The sequence below is a fragment of the Callithrix jacchus genome, chromosome 3 (genome assembly GCF_049354715.1).
Source record: "Callithrix jacchus isolate 240 chromosome 3, calJac240_pri, whole genome shotgun sequence".
Lineage (NCBI taxonomy): Eukaryota > Metazoa > Chordata > Mammalia > Primates > Cebidae > Callithrix > Callithrix jacchus.
Genome location: NC_133504.1, coordinates 24,757,519 through 24,780,113, shown reverse-complemented (window position 1 = coordinate 24,780,113; position 22,595 = coordinate 24,757,519). Strand labels below are relative to the sequence as shown.

At 37.1% G+C, this 22,595-nt stretch overlaps 1 protein-coding gene across 4 annotated transcripts in view; it reads right to left on the bottom strand.

Annotated features, from left to right (window-relative positions):
• The window catches only part of SPOCK3 (SPARC (osteonectin), cwcv and kazal like domains proteoglycan 3), a 670,557-nt gene that overhangs the window by 226,870 nt on the left and 421,092 nt on the right, over positions 1-22,595 (bottom strand). For all 4 annotated transcript variants that reach the window (XM_054252809.2, XM_008992482.5, XM_078366313.1 and 1 more), the window contains one exon: positions 4,848-4,971. In XM_054252809.2, the coding sequence (XP_054108784.1) occupies positions 4,848-4,971 (124 nt within the window). The remainder of the gene's footprint in view (positions 1-4,847; positions 4,972-22,595) is intronic.

Sequence of the window (22,595 nt, the reverse complement as noted above, 5' to 3'; positions counted from 1 at the left end):
AGCTCATCACCACTGGTCATTAGAGAAATGCAAATCAAAATCAGAGTAAGATACCATCTCATGCCAGTTAGAATGGCAATTATTAAAAAGTCAGGAAAAACAGATGCTGGAGAGGATGAGAGAAATAGGAATAATTTTATACTGTTGGTGGGAGTGTAACTTAGTTCAACCATTGTGGAAGACAGTGTGGCAATTCCTCAAGGATCAGAATCAGAAATACCACTTGAGCCAGCAATCCCATTACTGAGTATATACCCAAAGGATTACAAATCATTCTGCTATAAAGACCCATGCACATGTATGTTTATTGCGGCACTATTCACAATAGCAAAGACTTGGAATCAACCCAAATACCCATCAACAATAGACTGGATAAAGAAAATGTGGCACATATATACCATGGAATATTATGCAGCCATAAACAAGGAATAGTTCATGTTCTTTGCAGAGACATGGATGAAGCTGGAAACCATTAATCTCAGCAAACACAAGAACAGAAGACCAAAGACCACATGTTCTCACTCATAAGTGGGAGATGAACAATGAGAACACGTGGACACAGGAAGGGGAACATCACACACCAGGGCCTGTGGGGAGGTGGGGGGTTAGGGCAGGGATAGATTTAGGAGAAATACTTAATGAAGGTGACAGGTTGATGAGTGCAGCAAACCATTATGGCACATGCATATCTATGTAAGAAACCTGCACATTCTGCACATGTACCTCAGAACTTAAACTATAATAATAACAATTATAGTAGATAATTGAAACTTAGAAATTTTTGAATTGTAATAAAAAAGGCTTCCCCTTTAATGCTAATGTTATCATTCACACACACACACACACACACACACACACACACACCTTTCTACCCTATATCCTTATATTTAAGTATTCAAAGGCAATAATTTGAAGGGATGCACAATGATTTTCAACCATGGCTACACATAAAAGTGACATGAGGAGTTTTAAAAATTCAAATCCATGAGGCCCCATTCCAACCCAATTTAAGCAGCATCTCTAGAGCTGGATTTGGAAACTAGTCTAAAATAGGAAAGCTTTATATTTGCCTTCCTTCAAAACACACAACACACACACACACACAATTTTATGAACAATACTGATTTCTAAAGATTTCACCTTGATTAGTTCAATTGCCAAGCAGTGCATCACTAAATATGATAGAAGAGAGTTTCAAATCATCCACTGTTTTCCTCAGGATTTTATATTACACTGTTCTACTAAAGTTTAAAACATTGGTGTTGTTTATTGACTTGTGCCCATGGGAAACATAATGAACATAACCATGGTCTAACACAGACACTATATTGAAGAACAATTCCTAGTTCTTACTGAAGCTTGACAATACAATCAAAATAGACTGCCTGAAGTAAAGAAATAAAGGCTTTAGTCTTCTGTGTCAATTTCAAGAATGATTACCTCTCAAACAACCTTGAACAGACTTTATCTTGATTTTCCTGGCATTGCTGAATTTGAAAGAATTCAGAGAACACTGATTCTTTTAAGAAGAAAGATTAAATATGGTTCTAAAAACAGTAAATCATTTTTCTTAACAGGAAAAAAGACAAAGTTCCAAAAATACTTTTTATGAAAATCATAAATGTCCCATGGTTTTTTCAAGTAAGCCTATTAATGCATAGTTCTCTGTTCAGTTTTTCTTTTGTGTATGCATTTTTAAAATACTCTGCTGAGGATTTCTAGAAATGCTAATTAACTTCAAAGCTTGAACTCCAATAAAATAATTATTCAAAACTGGTCACATTGCATAACGAAGTTTACCTTCAAAATTATATCTTAGTTATGTCATTTGAGTAAAGTCTTTCTTTGTGTACCTTCTGACAACCCTCTTTCCCACCACATCCCCAACTCCTGCACCAACTGTATGGAGGTGAGGTAATGACCTCAAATGTGTTCACATCTGCCCTGTCATAATTTGCAAGTTTATTCACAAAATTAGGTGAGCCAAGAGCCAGAAGAAAGATCTTGTGATCTCTTAGCTATCTTCTATTTTCAACTCTGACAAGCAGGTGTTGGGAATGTAATAAAATGACATTTACAAAAGGGTACTGGCTTCTGTGGTCTTTGCTCTTGATCCAGTATCTCAATAGCCTCAGCAATAATTTCTTATGGAGGGGGGCAAGTTGATGTCCTTAATTTGAGATTCAAATCAAATAAAGTCTTAAAAAACATTAGTAAGTATAGTTTTACCTAAATTCTTACTGTACAAATATTCCACTTAGTTTTTATTGTGTTGTGTAGCTCAGCCTCATTGCTGTCAATGCAAAAGCTGAAGATCAGAATGGATGGTCCACAGTGGAAAAGTCACTAAGCTAAATTAGAATTAACAGAAATAAAAATGGTGATTTAGGATTATTAAAGACATACTCATTTGAAGCATGTGTCTTGTAATGTCTTTCTGTATAAAGAAAGCATTTGTTAAAAGTGACATTTATGCAAATAAATATTAAAATAATAATTAAAATATGGATTATCTATAAGATTGGTTTTGTTGAAAATATTAATAAGGCCAGCTGATTAATAAGCCAAGGTATCACTATGTGCCCCATACACAAGGAGAAAAATGAGGAAACTCCAATGAATTGAAAATACACCTGAATTAATCTACTTATACCAGGTGCTTTCAGTCTTGAATGAGAATATGAAGACTATTTCTTACATGTTATGTAACTCTAACATCATCAATCAAGTCTCGGAGTTCCATGTATAATTGTAACGTGGTGTCCTATGAAACTAAATTGGGAAAGGAGAGATCACCTGCTAGGAGCAACCTACAAAGAGTCCCAAACAGGTCAGAAGTCAGCAGACTTCTGTTAGCATTCTCTGGGGATAATGGCATCCTAGGCACAAACCTATGGATGTCTGGCACATATTTCCAATGTTGAGAAGGACATACTTATCTGGATGCCAGTATAAATTTCCAATCTCTCTACCGCTGACTCAATTTGTTCCACCATCTTTGTTCACTAGATAAAATTGGGATTAAATTTGTTTCTTCCTCTGTAGCTATTCCTATGCATTTGAATATTACAGTCTGCATCCTTCATTGTAAGTCAATAAATCAGTATAATTATTTATATTTCATTTTCCTGTGGGAATTAATATGAGTTAGATTCACTCTCTAACAACATGAATTCTGTAAACTTGCAAATCCAAGGCCCTTACCATGTTAATTTCACCAAGAGCAAGAAACTGTTGGAAGGATGCCTTCTCCTACCCATAACTCCACTTCTGTATACATCTATGAGTTTAGCAGGTAGACATATGACAGCTTCACTAAGGATACACAGCACTTGGCACCTGGCATGTATTATGTATGTATTTAATTAAGAGCATGGTAGTGTTCTTACCCAGATTTGTAGTTGTAAAAGGCAAGTGGAAGCTGTAGGCAAATATTTGCTCAGACAAGTTATGATTCATAAGCAGGTATCCACAAAACCAAAGCATATAAAAGGTAAAAAAATTCTAGAAATGGGGGTCCAAAGTGGCTCCCGCCGGAGCTCATGGCGCTTGCGAAGGTGAGGTCATCGGTTCAAGGCTAACCTGAGCAACCTCATAAGCTCAAACTGATTGGCAAAAAAAAAAAAAAAAAAAAAAAAATTCTAGAAATGACTTTGCAGTAAGCACAATCAGATATGAACTGAGGAAAGGTTATTTATGGAATTAATGTATACTCTTTAATAAAAATATTCAAATTGTTGCTTAAAGAAATATTAATATCATTTTGTTGTTGCTCTTGTTTTGTGAGACAGAGTTTTGTTCTTATTAACTAGGCTGGAGTGCAGTGGTGTAATCTCAGCTCACTGCAACCTCTGCCTCCCTGGTTCAAGTGATTCTCCTGCTTCAGCCTCCCTAGCAGCTGGGATTACAGATGCCCACCACCACACCTGGAAAATTTTTGTACTTTGAGTAGAGATGGGGTTTCACCATATTGACCAGGCTGGTCTCATTCTCCTGACTCAGGAGATCTGCCCTCCTCAGCCTCCCAGGTGCTGGGATTACAGGCATGATCCATGGCACCCAGCCTAATCATTTAATTTTAGGGTAAGCTCCTTCTAGAGACACTGCATAATATGCTACACTATCTTTCTAAAATACGTATTTTTTAAAATCTAAATTTGTAAATGTATTCATCCCCAGGATTTCAGGTAAAAGACAGTGAGCCTGAACTCCTTCCGTTCTGTAATATAAGCTACGAAAATTTATCGATGTCTTATTTAGGTATGTTTGTAAAAATACCAAAATATTTTAACAATATGGGACAACTAATTGGGAGGAAGAATAATGTGGAAGAGAGAGCAAAGGCACTGAATCAGAGATGACAGCAAATCGGGCTTCAATGCCAACTAAATATGTGAAACTTGCCAAATGTCCTTTCTAATCCTGTGTTTTTCATCTAGTAAGAGTTTTTTGAAGCCTTAAATGAGACAATATAAGAGACAAGATATGATATTTAAAAAGGTAATTGTAGTGACAGATTGAGGCACATTTATTGCTGTTAATATAATATTGATCACTAAACCTATTGCACAGCATGTTAATGTTTCTGACCTCTTTTCATGCAACAAAGGAAATGTTGGTTTTCATATCTGAGGGTTTATAGCTTTAGTATTTCAAACCTTAAAAGTTCTGATACAGAAAAAGACAAATATACATTGAATCATATTCCAAATCTGTGAGATTATTCATACTGTTTTATAAGTTAAATGAATAATTTGAATTATCACATTGAATAACCAGTGGTTTTAATCATTTACTAATAAGTACGTATCACTTATTTCATACTAAATGACTGTAGGTGTCTTTACCTGAAAAGAGTAGGTATGACCATCTGAACCACAAACAGGGCTGGAATAGCCCAGTGGGCACTGCTTGCAGGTGGATGATATGGAACCCCTCCACTGCCTATGGCCTACTCCTGCTTCTTTCATCCTGTTAAAAAAATAAAGCAAGCATATTGAGCATATTTATTTAAAAATATACATTTATATTAGCTCATTCCTCTTCTCCACTGCCATTCTAACTGCTGAAGATACATTAGAATCAATAAACTATTCTCATTTTCAATTTATTTCATGCCATATTTATCATTATAATCTTTTGATTTATATCTCAATACTTGCCTCTTTAAAACAAGAATATGTTCCTTAAACATATTCTGCTAGTCACATATAAATGATAGTGATATTTCTTCATGTGAACACTTGTGATAGCCCCAGAAACAGAAGAAACACTTGCTCAGCAATCAAGGACTCACACATCTGGCACCTTCGTAAAAGCTGTCCTCACATTCTGTTAGAAATAATTTAAAACAAAAAACACCTAATTCACTGGATGCCTAAAAATAAGAGTGGCTTACACCATGGAATACTATGCAGCCTTAAAAAAGAATGAGTTTAAGTTCTTTCAGGGACATGAATGAAGCTGGAAATCTTCATTATCAGTAAACTAACACCAGAACAGAACACAAAACACTGCATGTTTTCATTCATAAGTGGGTGTTGAACAAATGAGAACTCATGGACACAGGGAGGGGAACATAACACACTGGGGCCTGTCAGGGGTGTGTGAGAAAATGGGAGAGATAGCAGGGGGGTGGGAGGCTAGGGGAGGGATAACATTAAGAGAAATACCTAATGTAGATGATGGGGTGATGGATGCAGCACACCACCATGGCGTATGTATACCTATGTAACAAACCTGCATGTTCTGTACACGTACCCCAAAACTTAGAGTATAATTAAAAAAGCAAACAAAAGAGCTGTCCTCGCATTCCATTGGGAACAATATTCAAAAAAAAAAAAACAACCACACTTAATTCACTGGGTGCCTAAAAATAAAAATGGCTCACCTTTAGAAAAACAAAAATAAAGAATTAGAATTTTACAGCATTTACCAGTATTTAGAAAGTCAAATTACTAGTAGTGAATCTCCTTTTAGAGTGTAAAAGTGCCTTATAATAGATCTATGCAGCTTTGATATAGAATAACTTGGAAAAAATCCATTCTCTTCTGCTACCTAAACTTACAATTATTTGTTTCTCCACTCTGAGTAAATTGCTTTATTCCTTTGCCTATTTGTGTGAACAATTTATACAGAGACAGGAAAATGGATTAAAAATTAGAAAACAAGTAACTGAGAATTCATACAGAACATTTAATATTTAAAAGTCTTGTAGTTCAATATTCATTTATTAAAAGTGCTTGTGGAGAGAGTAATATGATGCCTATCTCAGGATAAGAATAGAAATTTTACTACAAACTTATTTTTCCTTAGCTTTGTGTTTTCTTTTTATGAATATGTCAAACCTACAAAATATTGGTCCCAACAGACTATCAAGAGACATTTTAAGGACTTTCATTATAAGGAAATGTTTGAACTATGTGTTTCAAATTTTGTCAAAATCAAGGTGGCTATTAGACATTGATTATTCTCTCTCTCTCTTAGAAAAATATTTTCATGAAGCCTATCATAGTTTCAAATATCGTAGTTTCAGTTCTCTTTATTTCAGTTTTGAACATTCTGCCAAAAGATCACATTAAAACCTTGGCTTGCTACAGAATTCATTTTATAACAGATACAATGGGAGAAAAGAAACATGCAATTTTTTTCCTGAAAAACAGTTGACACAAGATCCTAGTGGTAAATAAAACAATGACTGAAAAATTTTTATTGTTCTATAGCACTTAAAGGTTTATAAATTACAAAAATGCAGCAGAGAGAAATTTAAAAAAAAATTAAAACATTCTCCTTGCACTGAATTTTCACTGTTTGCAATAAAATAAGACAGAAAATTATGCAAAATTATTTGTTCTTCAGATACATGAGGAGACAGTATAAGCAAGTTTGGGCTTTAATTCAGTGAAAAGTATTTTATTATAACAAAATAGGATTGTAATAAAAAAATAGGATGTGTATGTCCTGTGCTTAGGTTTACATCCCAACTCTATATCTCTATTTTTCTTCATTTCATTCTCCTTTCTTTTTTTTGTCATTAATATATGGCATATTTACTTTTAATGTTTTTTCTAAGTACAAACTTTGACTCCCTAAAATTGAGCTATTATTTTTTAAAATAATTTAAGTTCTGGGGTACATGTGCAGAACATGCATGTTTGTTACATAGGTATACATGTGCTTTGGTGGTTTGCTACATCCATCACCCCATCATCTACATTAGTTATTTCCACTAATACTATCCCTCACCTATTCCCCCACCCCCTACTATCCCTCCCTTAGGCCCCCACCCCCTGACAGGCCCGGTGTGTTATGATCCCCTCCCTGTGTCCATGTGTTCTCATTGTTCAGCACCCACTTATGAGTGAGAAAATGTAGTGTTTGGTTTTCTGTTCTTGTGTTAGTTTGCTGAGAATGATGGCTTCCAGCTTCATCCATGTCCCTGCAAAGGACATGAACTCAGCCTTCTTTCTATGGCTGCATAGTATTCCAAAGTGTTTATGTGCCCCATTTTGCTTATCCAGTCTATGATTGCTGGACATTTGGGTCAATTCCAACTTTTTGCTATCATGAAAAGTGTCACAATAATGATCAGACACTTCTCCATAGAAGACATTGATGCAGCCAGCAATCATATGAAAAAAAAAAAAAAAAAAAGCTCATCATCACTGGTCATTAGAGAAATGCAAATCAAAACCACATTGAGATACCATGTCACACAAGTAAGAATGACGATCACTAAAAAGGAAACAACAAATGCTGGAGAGGATCTGGAGAAACAGGAACACTTTTACACTGTTGGTGAAGTGTAAATTACTTCAACCATTGTGGAAGACAGTGTGGTGATTCCTCAAGAATCTAAAACCAGAATACCATTTGACCCAGCAATCCCTTTACTGGATATATATCCAAATGATTATAAATCATTCTATTATTCTCCTTTCTTAAACACATATAACTTAAAAAACTCTAATGATATCTGGAAACTAAAAAGTGTTGTATTAATAAATTTCTTTTATAAATATAATCTTTTATGACTTAGAAAATAATTTTATCATCATTAATAATTTATTGAAAATCTTTTGACATGATCTTATAATTGATAGAATTTAATTGTAGAAACAAGGGTTTTTAATGAGAACCATATAATTAGTTTAAGAAATAAGATTGTATTGATAGTGCTCAGTAATTGAGCTAAGTTTATCAGTAAGAAAGTCCCAAAAATTACAAACATTTTAGACGTTTGGAAACATTTTGAAATATATTTTTAAATGTTTTGCCCAGGCAACATGGAAAAACCCCTTCTCTACTAAAAAAAGACTTAGAAAATATTTGATATTTAATTCAAAGAGTAAATATAACTACAAGTAAATTCTTTAACTATTTGAAGATTTATTAGAAATTTGTGAAATTGACATGAACTCTTAAAAAGTAAAATGACAAAGTAAGTACAAACTTTGACTCCCTAAAATTGAGCTATTATTTTTTAAAATAATTTAAGTTCTGGGGTACATATAAAATAAATTTTGAAGTAAAACAGATTAGTTGTTCTTATTCCTTCCAATTTAGAAGATACTGAACACTAAGTAAACGTGTTCTAATTACTAAAGTATATTTATAAAAATGGTACTTTTAATTTAATTTTAATGCTAGTCAGGATTTGCTGGAGTGAAATATAATCATCAGCAATATACAAATGCATTTGTAAGTCTTACTGTCAGAATACAGGAGTACTTAAACAAATTTATAGAAATCCAACTCTACGCGATATCACCTGTCCAACTCGATGAGCTATCATCTGCCCAACTAGATCTGATATAATTATTCATAATGGAAGAGATTTTTGTATTGCCAGACTCCTTTCATAAAAATGTATCCTAGATGACGGGTTGATAGGTGCAGCAAACCACCATGGCACATATATACCTACTTAACAAACCTGCACATTCTGCATATGTACCCCAGAACTTAAAGTTAAAAAAAATGTATCCTATGACGCAAAATGTGTTTGGTTTGGCATCAGAGATTGTTCTCGGAATTAGTGTTCTTCATAATCTATAAAAATTTTTTGTTCTTAGAAAAATTAGCCAAGTAGATGAAGATACAACATTAAAAACTGAACACATAATTTAATACCTATGTATTATACATAATATGAAAACATGTATAAATTACATATACATGGGAATCATCTTTTTTGTTTGTTGGTTTTTAACCATATTTTGAAAGCACCATTTAAGAGAGAGCAACTATTTCTAAGAGAGTGATGAAGTCATGGTAGTCAATGTGTAAGTAAAGATGAGCAAAGCAACATGATAGGGAAAGACACATTTGGCTCAGGCTATGGGATTGGTTGCCTGGCAACTGTGGCGAGAGGAAGGACAGGTAAGAGCTATATCTGGAAAGAGCACAATGAGATACATTATTCTGAACATTTTAGGTGCAGAAAAGATTCACCTTTGAGCACACATCTAATTTTTGATATACCAAAGGTCATTTGCAGTTAGTTGTTTTAAATTATTATCAATATGGTGCTACAACTTGCTTCCATGAATGAAGTACAAAACCTAAGCTGGCTGAAAAACTCTGAACATTTTCAGAAATTGTTCTTCTGACAGCAGCTCCACTGGATAAATGTATGAATTTCAGGTAATTATTTTTTCAAAAAAATATTCAATTGTAAAAATCTGAATTAAAAATTTATACATGGTCACATCCCTTCTTTTAAGCAGCAGGAAACTATTTTTGAACCAAGAAAAATGAAGCAAATTAAATAATATATAATAAACAAAGGTCAAGGTTTCTTAATTTTTCCCTCAGAATCATTCTTTTTGAAGATTCTAGATTCAAGACCCTAAGTTAGTTTAATATCATTAAAAATATTATTATGTTTCTATGAGCTGGAAAGTTAAACTAATAATTAAAGAGGAATTCACACTATTATTAGTTTTCTTTTAAATGACTCACTTCTAGGCAATTGAATATTAACTTCTCACTACCTGAACTATTATCTTGTATTCATGATTTAACTCTCACTCTGGTCTTCAGTGTGTCCCCAGCATCAGTCTCATATGGAAAGCTCAACAGTCTCATTTTCCTAATAACTACAATACTAATTGCTGCTACATCTGCTTACTCATTTATGGACTACTTAGTTTTCTGTTTAAGTGAATTATGTTGTTCATTTTAACAAAATAATTTCAACAAAACTTCCATGTTTCACAATTGACTTCTTAAAGAGGGTAAATGATGTTACCAAAATGGTTAGCAAAAAACCCCAAAACACAAAAAACCATCTTTTCTAATTTGATTTAAATTTGCCATATGCCCATTTCATTAATCAGCCTTGGCAAGCCAGCCACCTCCCTGGGTCTTAATTTCTTTACTTGTACAAAGACTGGCTTCATTATTGTAGATTATTTGATCTTGAATAATACATGAGTCTATATGTCTTTAATATAATTACTTATATGAAGACTCTTAGCAAAAATTAGAAGCATAGATAGTTCATATTAGCCATAAGTTATGATTTTAGGGTTTGACTTAAGTGTTACCAAGTGAAGCAAATCTATCATTGGTGCGAAGGATGAGGTTGAGTGTTAAAAGAGATAGCTAGAAATGCTGAAGGTACAAAGCAGAACTGTCTCTCATAGCAAATGAAAGACATGGAGGAGCCCTGTCATATGATAATCAATGAATGAAGGAAAATAAAAGGTGGTGTGGTTGTGTTTAAAGAGGCATCAGTTCCATAAAAGCATATCTATGAATCAAATAATATTTCCATTAAAATGTAAAGGAATAGTAAATCATAAAAATAAATAGTATGACAGATTAATTCTCTAAATAAATATATTATTTTTCTTACCCCTGTATTTCTTGAATCTGATACCATATATTAGAAAGTCTCAGTCCTAAATATGTAAGCAGAATAAAATGCCAATTTATGCATTATATATTTACCATATTAGAGAGATGGTTTGATTCTGTGTCCCACAGAAATCTCATCTCAAATTCTAATTCCCACATGTCAAGGGAGGGATGTAGTTGGATGATGGGTTGTGGTTCTTCCATGCTGTTCTTGTGATAGTGAGTGAGTTCTTATGAATTCTGGTGGTTTTATAAGTGTTTGGAATTTTTCCTTCACTTTTCTCTTTCTTGCTGCCTGGTGAAGAAGGTGATTTGCTTCCCCTCCCTCATGACTGTTAAATTTCCTGAAGCCTCCCCAGCCATGTGGGACTGTGAGTCAATCCAACCTCCTTCATTTAGAAGTTACCCTGTCTTGGGCACTTCTTTATATCAGTGTGAAAACTAACTAATACATACCAATATTAATTTAGTTATTAACAGAAGGATTTGCTTACAATCTGATAAAATTACATTCAAGGAGTATCTAAAATGGCCAAATAGGAAGAGCTCTGGAGTGCAGTTCCCAGCGAGAACAATGCAGAACAATGAGAACTCACTCACTATCACAAGAACAGCATGGGAGCACCACCCCCATTATCCAACTACATCCCTCCCTTGACATGTGAGAATTAGAATTTGAGATGAGATTTCGGTGGGACACAGAATCAAACCATCTCTCTAATATGGTAACTATATAATGCATAAATTGGCATTTTATTCTGCTTACATATTTAGGACTGAGACTTTCTAATATATGGTATCAGATTCAAGAGCTCTGGAGTGCAGTTCCCAGTGATCACTGCATTTCCAGATGAATTTTTACTGCTCACAGACCAGGAGATTCCTAGGCTGAAAAGTGCCATGATTTTACAGCATGGCTGTTTCAGCTGGCACAGCAGGTCTCTGCACAAAAACTCACACAAATCTTGGTGGCCATTTTACCTGGTGTCTGAAATGCCTGGGAGACAGGGCTGCCCACTTAACTGAAAAAGAAAGGGGGCTGAAAGAGGGAGCAAGGAAATTTGGCTCAGTGGGTTCCACCCACCTCAAAGACCAGCAATCTGAAATGCTCTGATTTGAGAGATTCACAGCAAGTACACCATCCCAGGTCCAGCTCTGTGGGGGGGAAGGATGTCAGTCATTACGGGAGCAGTCCACCACTACCGAGACAGTCTGCCATTACAAAGCAGTTTGCTGTTACTAAGTCAGTCCACCATTACTGAGGCACTCCGCCATTACTGAGGCAGTCCACCATTACTGAGGCAGTCCACCATTACAGAGGCAGTCCACAATTACAGAGACAGTCCACCATTACTGAGGTACACTGCCATTACTTAGGGAGTTCTAACTATACCTCTATAAACAAAACTGCAAGGAATTTTACACAGCAGATGGGCTGAGCCCAGGGCAACTCAGCAACACCTCTGCTGGCACACTGTAAGTAGGCTATTTCCTAGCTGGGCAGGGCATCTCTGATAAAAGGCAGCAGCATGTCAGGAACTTATAAATAAAGCTTCACCTTCCCAGGACAGAGCACCTGGGAAAAAAAGGCGGTTTTGAGTTCCACTGCAGCAGACTTAAACATACCTGCCCAGTAGCTCTGAATGGAACAATGGAGCTCACATTTCAGCACTTGAGCTCCTATAAGGGTCAGACTTTCTCCTCAAGCAGCTTCTCGACACTGTATATTCAAAAAGAAACCTATAAAGGAGAGCTCAGTATGATATCTGGTGGGTACCCTTTTGGGACGAATATAACAGAAGAAGAAACTGGCAGCAACCCTTACTGTTCTGCAGGTGCTATAGGTGCACCCCAGACAAGCAGGGCCTGGAGTGGACCTCAGCAGTCCCACAGCAGAGGGGCCTGACTGTAAGAAGGAAAACCAAAAAACAGAAAGAAATAACTTCATCATCAACAAAAAGATTGTCCACTCAGAGAACCCATCTGAAAGTCACCAACTACAAAGACCTCAGGTAGATAAATCCACAAAGATGGGAAGAAATCAGCACAAATAGGATGAAAACATCCAAAACCAGAACTCACTACCTCTTCCAAGGGATCACAACTCCTCACCAGGAAGGGAATGAAGCTGAATGGAGAATGAGTTTGATGAGTTGACAGAAACAGTCTTCAGAGGGTGGATAATGACAAACTTCTATGAGCTAAAAGAACACGTTCTAAGCCAACGCAAAGAAACTAAGAATCTTGACAAAATACTAATGAGAACAAAGAGCATAGGAAAGAATATAAATGAACTGATTGAGCTAAAAACACAGGAGGAGAGCTTCACAAAGCATACACAAGTTTCAGTAGCTGAATCAACCAAGCAGAAGAAAGGATATCAGAGATTGAAGATCAACTCATCTCAATGAAATGAGAAGATTAGAGAAAAAAGAGTGAAAAGAAATGAACAAAGACTCCAATAAATACAGGATTAAGTGAAAAGACCTAATCTACATTTATTAGGTGTACCTAAATTTGATAGAGAAAACGACTCCAAGCTAGAAAACATTCTTAAAGTTATTAACCAAGAGAACGTCACAATCTAGCAAGGTAGGCCAACATTAAAGTCCAGGAAATACAGAGAACACCATAAAGATATTCCTCAAGAGGGGCAACCCCAAGGCACATAATCATCAGATAAACCAGGGTTGAGGAGGACTCAAGATGGCGCTGTGAGAACAACCCAGGATTGAAGCTCTCATTGAATTCGCGGAGAGGTGAGTCAGAGCTGCATTTCCAGACTGATCTTTGTTGCCCACAGAACGGGGAAATTCCAAGTATAAAAGAGACGTGGGACACAAGGCAGAGGTATCGCCTGGTGAAGCTGGCAGCCGGGGTGGCGGCAGCCGGCCCTACCCAGCACTCCCCACAGGGCGCGATTGTCCGGGTGCCCTGTTGAACTGGCAACCTGAGACTTGAAAGGGCTGGACTTGAGACTCAATGGGACTCAGAAAATGAGCCAGCCCAGGGGATTGCAGGGACACAGCGTTTGGGGTAGCCCAGTGGGACGGACAAAACCGTGATTCCAAATGCTCCCCATGCAGACAGTCCCTGAGATGCTCTGTGGGAGAGTGGTGTCCACCATTAGAGAGGCAACCCGCCCCTACTGAGATACAGGCTCACTGCTGATGCAGCCTACCATTGCCAAGGCAACCTGCTACAACAGAGAGACTCCGCCGCACGGCGTAGCCCGTGGCGGAGACTGCAGCAGAAGAACAGAGCCTACAGCAACAGGGGAAACCACACAACAGCAGGGCGAAACCTTGGCAGGCAAACACTGACTAGACTGCCTCCTAGCTGGGCAGGACACCTCAACGGACATCCAAAAATAAAGCCCGAACCCTGCAAGACAGAGAATTTGAGAAAAAAAGATGTTTTTAATGAGCTCTGTTGCAGCAGAATCAAACATAGAAGCCTAACAGCCCTGAATGAACAACAGAGCTCACAGCTCAGCAATTGAGCTCATATAAAGTACAGACTGTCTCCTCAAGCAGCTCCCTGACACCTCTATATCCAAAAGACTGACATTTGGCAGGCATTATCCTGGGACACAGATAGCAGAAAAAGAAACTGCTAGCATCCCTCACTGTTTTGCAGCTGCTATAGGTGCACCCCAGACAAGCAGGGCCTGGAGTGGACCTCAGTAGTCGTACAGTAAAGGGGCTAGACTGGTAGAAGGAAAACCAAGTAACAGAAATACTTCATCATCAACAATCTGGGTGTAGGCTCAAAGACCCAATCAAAAAGTCAGCAACTATGCAGATGACAAGTGGATAAATCCACAAAGATGGGAAGAAACCAGCAGAAAAAGGAGGAAAACACCCGAAACCAGAACACCTCGCCTCCTAGAAAGGACCAAAATTCCTCACCAGAAAAGGAACAAAGCTGCATGGAGAATGACTGTAACAAAATGACGGAATTAGACTTCAGAAGGTGGATAATGAGAAACATTTGTGAGCTAAAAGAACATGTATTAAATCAATGCAAAGAAACTAAGGAACTTGAAAAAAGATATGAAAAAAGATTTGACGAAATGATAACAAGAATGGATAACTTAGAGAGGAATATGCATGAATTCAAGGAGCTAAAAAACACAATACGAGAACTTCACAAAGCATGCACAAGTATCAATAGCTGAATTGAACAAGCAGAAGAAAGAATATCTGAAATGGAAGACCAACTTAATGAAATAAAATGAGAAGACAAGAATAGAGAAAAAAGGATAAATAGGAATGAGCAAAGTATCCAAGAAATATGGGACTATGTGAAAAGACTCTTCTACATTTGTTTGATAGGTGTACCTGAATGCGACAGAAAGAATGAATCCAAGCTGGAAAATATTCTTCAGGATATTATTCAGGAAAGCTTTCCCAACCTAGCAAAGCAGGACAATATTCAACCCCAGGTAATACAGAGAACACCACAAAGCTATTCCACAAGAAGAGCAAGCCCAAGGCACATAATCGTCAGACTCAACAAGGTTGAAATGAAGAAAAAAATACTAAGGGCAGCCAAAGAAAAAGGTGGGGTCACCCACAAAGGGAAGCCCATCAGACTCACAGCAGAACTCTCGGCAGAAACACTATAAGCCAGAAGAGAGTGGGAGCCAATATCCAACATTCTTTTTTTTTTTTAATACTTTAATTTGTGATGATTAGTTTTCCTAATTTTTTTTTATTTTTTATTGGATTTTAGGTTTTGGGGTACACGAGCAGAGCATGTAAGACAGTTGCGCAGAAACACACATGGCAGTGTGCTTTTTTTCCTTCTCCCCTTCACCCACATTTGGCATTTATCCCCAGGCTCTCCCTCCCCACCTCCCCCTCCCACTGGCCCTCCCCTTGCCCCCCAATAGACCCCAGTGTTTAGTACTCCCCTTTCTGTGTCAACATTCTTAAAGAAAAGAACTTTCAACCCAGAATTTTATATCCAGCCAAACTGAGCTTCAGAAGTCAAAAAAAAAAAAAATAAAATCTTGTGCAAACAAGCAAGTACTCAGAGATTTTGTCACCACCAGGCCTGCTTTACAAGAGCTCCTGAAAGAGGCACTACACAAAGAAAAGAACAACTAGTACCAGCCATTCAAAAATCACACTAAATGCTAAAGAGCATCAACAAAATGAAGAATCTACAAAACTAACGGGCAAAACAGCCATTTAGCATCAAAATGGCAGTACCAAATTCACACATAACAATATTAACCCTAAATGTAAATGGACTAAATGCACCAATCAAAAGACACAGACTGGCAAGTTGGATAAAAATTCAAAACCCATCAGTGTGCTGTATCCAGGAAACCCATCTCACATACAAGGATACACAAAGGCTCAAAATAAAGGGATGGAGGTTGATTCACCAAGCAAATGGAGAGAAAAAAAGAGCAGGAGCTGCAATTCTCATCTCTGATAAAATAGACTTTAAAGCAGCAAAGATCAAAAGAGACAAAGAAGGACATTATATAATGGTAAAAGGATCGATACAACAAGAAGAGCTAACTATTCTAAACATATATGGACCCAATGCAGAAGCACCCAGAAACATAAGGCAAGTTCTTAATGACTTACAAAGAGACTTAGACTCCCACACAATAATAGTGGGAGACTTTAACACTCCACTGTCAATATTAGACAGATCAACCAGACAGAAAATCAACAAGGATATCCAGGGCTTGAACTCAGACCTGGAGCAAGCAAACCTGATAGACATTTACAAAACTCTCCACCCCAAATCCACAAAATATATATTCTTCTCAGCACCACATCACACCTACTTGAAAATTGACCACATAATTGGAAGTAAAGCACTGCTCAACAAATGCAAAAAAACTGAAATCATAACAAACAGCCTCTCAGACCATAGTGCAATCAAGATAGAACACAGAATTAATAAACAAACCCAGAACCGCACAGCTTCATGGAAACTGAACAACTGGCTCTTGAATGTTGACTGGGTAAACAATGAAATGAAGGCAGAAATAAAGAAGTTCTATGAAACCAATGAGAATGAAGACACAACATGCCAGAGTCTCTGGGACACATTTAAAGCAGTCTCTAGAGGAAAGTATATAGCAATAAGTGCACATATGAAGAGAATGGAGGGATCCAAAATTGTCACCCTATCGTCAAAATTAAAGGAGCTAGAGGAGAATAATCAAAAATACTCAAAACCCAGCAGAAGACAAGAAGTAACTAAGATCAGAGCTGAACTGAAAGAGACTGAGACACAAAATAACCTTCAAAAATCAATAAATCCAAGAGCTGGTTATTTGAAAAGATCAACAAAATAGACACACCACTTAGCCAGATTGATTCAAAATAAAAGAGAGAACAACCAAATAGATGCAATAAAAAATGATAAAGGGAAAATCACAACAGATTCCACAGAAATTCAAACCATCATCAGAGAATATTACAAACAACTCTATGCACATAAACTAGTAAACCTGAAAGAAATGGATAAATTCCTGGACTCCTGTGACCTCCCAAGCCTAAACCAGGAGGAAGCTGAAACTATGAATAGACGAATAACAAGGTCAGAATTCGAGGCAGCAATTAAGAGCCTACCACACAAAAAAAGCGCAGGTCCATACGGGTTCAGAGCCGAATTCTACCAGACACACAAGGAGGAGCTGGTACCATTTTTTCTAAAACTATTCCAAATAATCCAAAAAGAGGGACTCCTTCCCAAATCATTTTACGACACCAGCATCATTCTTATACCAAAACCAGGCAGAAACCCAACAAGAAAAGAAAACGTCAGGCCAATACACATGATGAACATAGATGCAAAAATCTTCAATAAAATATTGGCAAGCCGATTGCAACAGCAAATCAAAAAACTTATTCATCACGATCAAGTAGGATTCATCCCGGAAATGCAAGGCTGGTTCAACATACGCAAGTCTATCAATGTAATTCACCACATAAACAGAAACAAAAACAAAAACCACATGATTATCTCAATTGACACAGAGAAGGCATTTGACAAAATTCAACAGCCCTTTATGCTAAAAACCGTCAATAAACTCGGTATCAATGGAACGTATCTCAAAGTAATAAAAGCTATTTATGACAAACCAACAGCCAATAACATACTGAATGGGCAAAAACTGGAAGCATTCCCTTTGAAATCTGGCACTAGACAAGGATGCCCTCTTTCACCATTCCTATTTAATATAGTACTGGAAGTTCTAGTCAGAGCAATCAGGCAAGAAAAAGAAATAAAGGGTATTCAAATAGGAAAGGTGGAAGCCAAATTGTCTCTATTTGCAGACGACATGATAGTATATCTAGAAGACCTCATTGCCTCAGCCCAAAAACTCCTGAAACTGATAAGCAACTTCAGCAAAGTCTCAGAATAAAAAATCAATGTGCAAAAATCGCAAGCATTCATCTACACCAATAACAGACTTAAAGAAAGCCAAATCAAGATCAAACTGCCATTCACAATTGCTAGAAAAAGAATAAAATACCTTGGAATGCAACTCACAAGGAAAGTAAGGGATCTCTTCAAGGAGAACTACAAACCACTGCTCAACGAAATCAGAGAGGACACAAACAGATGGAGAAATATTCCATGTTCACGGTTAGGAAGAATTAATATCGTGAAAATGGCTATACTACCCAAGATAATTTACAGAATCAACGCTATCAAATATCAAGCTACCATTGACTTTCTTCACAGAACTGGAAAAAACCCCCATGAACTTCATATGGAACCAAAAGAGAGCCCGCATATCCAAGTCAATTCTAAGCAAAAAGAACACAGCGGGGGGCATCACACTACCGGATTTCAAACTATACTACAAGGCTACAGTAATCAAAACAGCATGGTACTGGTACCAAAACAGAGATATAGACCAATGGAACAAAACAGAGGCACCAAAGGCAACACAACATATCTACAACAATACAATCTTTGATAAACCTGACAAAAACAAGCAAGGGGGAAAGGATTCCATGTTTAACAAATGGTGTTGGGAAAACTGGCTAGCCATGTGCAGAAAGCAGAAACTGGACCCCTTCTTGACACCTTACACTAAAATTAACTCCAGATGGATTAAAGACTTAAACACAAGACCTGGAACGATAAAAACCCTAGAAGGAAATCTAGAGAACACTATCCAGGACATAGGAGTAGGCAAGGACTTCATGACCAAAACACCAAAAGCATTGGCAACAAAAGCCAAAGTAGACAAATGGGACCTAATGAAACTCCACAGCTTCTGCACGGCAAAAGAAACAGTCACTAGAGTGGATTGGCACCCAACAGAATGGGAAAAAAATTTTGCAGTTTACCAATCTGACAAAGGGCTGATATCCAGAATTTACAAAGAACTCATACAGATTTACAGGAAAAAGCAAACAAGCCCATTCAAAGGTATGAACAGACACTTTACGAAAGAAGACAGATATGAGGCCAACAATCATGAAAAAATGCTCATCGTCACTGGTCATCAGAGAGATGCAAATCAAAACCACATTGAGATACCGTCTCACGCCAGTTAGAACGGTGATCATTAAAAAATCTGGAGACAACAGATGCTGGAGAGGATGTGGAGAAAAAGGAACACTTTTACACTGTTGGTGGGAGTGTAAATTAGTTCAACCATTGTCGAAGACTGTGTGGCAATTCCTCAAGGCCCTAGAAATAGAAATTCCTTTTGACCCAGCAATCCAATTACTGGGTATATATCCAAAAGACTAAAAATCGTTCTACTATACGGACACATGTACACAAATGTTCATTGCAGCACTGTTTACAATAGCAAAGACCTGGAATCAACCCAAATGCCCATTGATAATAGACTGGATTGGAAAAATGTGGCACATATACACCATGGAATATTATGCAGCAATCAGAAATGATGAGTTTGTGTCGTTTGTATGGACATGGATGAATCTGGAGAACATCATCCTCAGGAAACTTACACAAGAACAGAAAATGAAACACTGCATATTCTCACTCATAGGCGGGTGATGAAAAATGAGAACACATGGACACAGGGAGGGGAGTACTAAACACTGGGGTCTATTGGGGGGAAAAAGGGAGGGCCAGTGGGAGGGGGAGGTGGGGAGGGATAACCTGGGGAGAAATGCCAAATGTGGGTGAAGGGGAGAAGGAAGCAAAACACACTGCCATGTGTGTACCTATGCAACTGTCTTGCATGCTCTGCTCCTGTTCCCCAAAATCTAAAATGCAATAAAAAATAAAAAATAAAAAAAATAAAAAGAAAAGATTAAACAGGGTTGAAAGGAAGGAGGAAATGCTAAGGGCAGCCAGAGAGGAATGTCGGGTTTCCCACAAAGGGAAGCCCATAAGACTCACAGTAGATCTCACAGCAGAAACCCTACAAGCCAGAAGTGAGTGGGAGGCAATATTAAACATTGTTAAAGAAAAGAACTTTCAACCACGAATTTCATATCCAGACAAACTAAGCTTCCTAAGAGAAGGAGAAATAAAATCCTTCACAAACAAGTAATTGCTGAGAGATTTTGTCTCCTCCAGGCCTGCTTTACAAGAGCTCCTGAAAGAAGCACTAAACATAGAAAGAAACAACAAGTACCAGCCAGTCGAAAAACGTACCAAATGCTAAAGACCATCGATACAATGAAGAAAAAGCATCAACTAATGAGCAAAACAGTCAGGTAGCATCAAAATGGCAGCATCAAATTCACACATAACAATATAAACCTTAAATGTAAGTGGGCGAAATACCCCTATCGAAAGACTCAGACTGGTGAATTGGATAAAAAGTCAAAACCCATCCCTGCGCTGTATCCAGGAAACCCATCTCATGTGCAAGGACAGATACAGGGTGAAAATAAAGGAATAGAGGAAGATGTACCAAGCAACTGGAGAGAGAGAAAAAAAAAATAAGAGTTGCAATCCTAGCCTCTGATAAAATAGACTTTACACCAACAAAGATCAAAAGAGACAAAGAATCGCATTACATATGATAAAAGGATCAATGCAACAAGAAGAGCCAATGATCCTAAATATATACACACACAATACAGGAACATCCAGATGCATAAAGCAATTTATTAATGACTTACAAAGAGACATAGACTCCAATACAATAATAGTGGGAGACTTTAACACTCTACAGTCAATATTAGACTGATTGACAAGACAGAAAATTAACAAGGATATCCAGGACTTGAATTCAGATCTGGACCAAGCAAACCTAATAGACATCTACAGAACTCTCCACCCTAAATCCACAGAATATACAATCTTCTCAGCACCACATCACACTTACTCTAATTTTTACCACATAATTGGAAGTAAATTACTCCTCAGCAAATGCAAAAGAATGGAAATAATAACAGTCTCTCAGATCACAGTGCAATCAAATTAGAACTCAGGATTACGATTGTATCTCAGAGCTGCACAACTTCATGAAAACTGAACAGCTGGCTCTTGAATGTTGACTGGATAAACAATGAAATGAAGGCAGAAATAAAGATGTTCTTTGAAACCAATGTAAATGAAGACACAACATACCATAATCTCTGGGACATATTTAAAGCATTGTCTAGGGGGAAATTTATAACAATAAATGCTCACACGAAAAGTGAGGAAAGATCTAAAATTGACACCATATCATGAAAATTGAAAGAGCTAGAGGAGCAAGATCAACAAACCTCAAAAGCTAGCAGAAGACAAGAAATAACTAAGATCAGAGCAGAACTGAAGGAGATAGAGACACAAAAAACCTTCAAAAAATCAATAAATCCAAGAGCTGGTTTTTTGAAAGGAAAACAAAATAGACAGATCACTAGCCAGATTAATAAAAAAGGAAAGAGAGAGTAATCAAATAGATGCAATAAAAAACGATAAAGGTGGTATCATCACCGATTCCATAGAAATACAAACTACCATAAGTGATTACTACAAACAACTCTATGCACATAAACCAGTAAACCTGGAAGAAATGGATAAATTCCTGGACACCTGCAGCCACCCAAACCTAAACCAGGAAGAAGTCAAAGCGCTGAATAGACGAGTAACAAGGGCTGAAGTTGAGGCAGCAAATAATCGCCTACCAAACAATAAAAAAGCCAAGGTCCAAATGGGTTCACAGCCAAATTCTACCAGACATACAAAAAGGAGCTGGTACCACTCCTTCTGAAACTATTCCAAAAAATCCAAAAATCAAAATCATTTTATGAAACCAACATCATCCTGATACCAAAAATCAGCAGAGATGCAACAATAAAAGAAAACTTTAGGCCAATATCCATGATAAACAAAGATGTAAAAATCTTCAATAAAATACTGGCAAGCCGATTGCAACAGCACATCAAAAAGCTTATCCACCATGATCAACTAGGATTCATCCTGGGGATGCAAGACTGGTTCAACATACACAAGTCTACAAACGTAATCCACCACATAAATGGGACCAAAGACCAAAAAAATATGATTATCTCAACAGATGCTGAGAAGGGTTTTGACAAAATTCAACAGCCTTTTATGGTAAAAACTCTCAACAAACTAGGTATCTACAGAATGTATCTGAAAATAGTAATAGCTATTTATGACAAACCTAGAGCCAATATCAGGCTGAATGGGCAAAAATTGGAAGCATTTCCTTTGAAATCTGGCACTAGACAAGGATGTCCTCTTTCACCACTCCTATTAAATATAGTATTGGTAGTTCTAGCTAGAGCAATCAGGCAAGA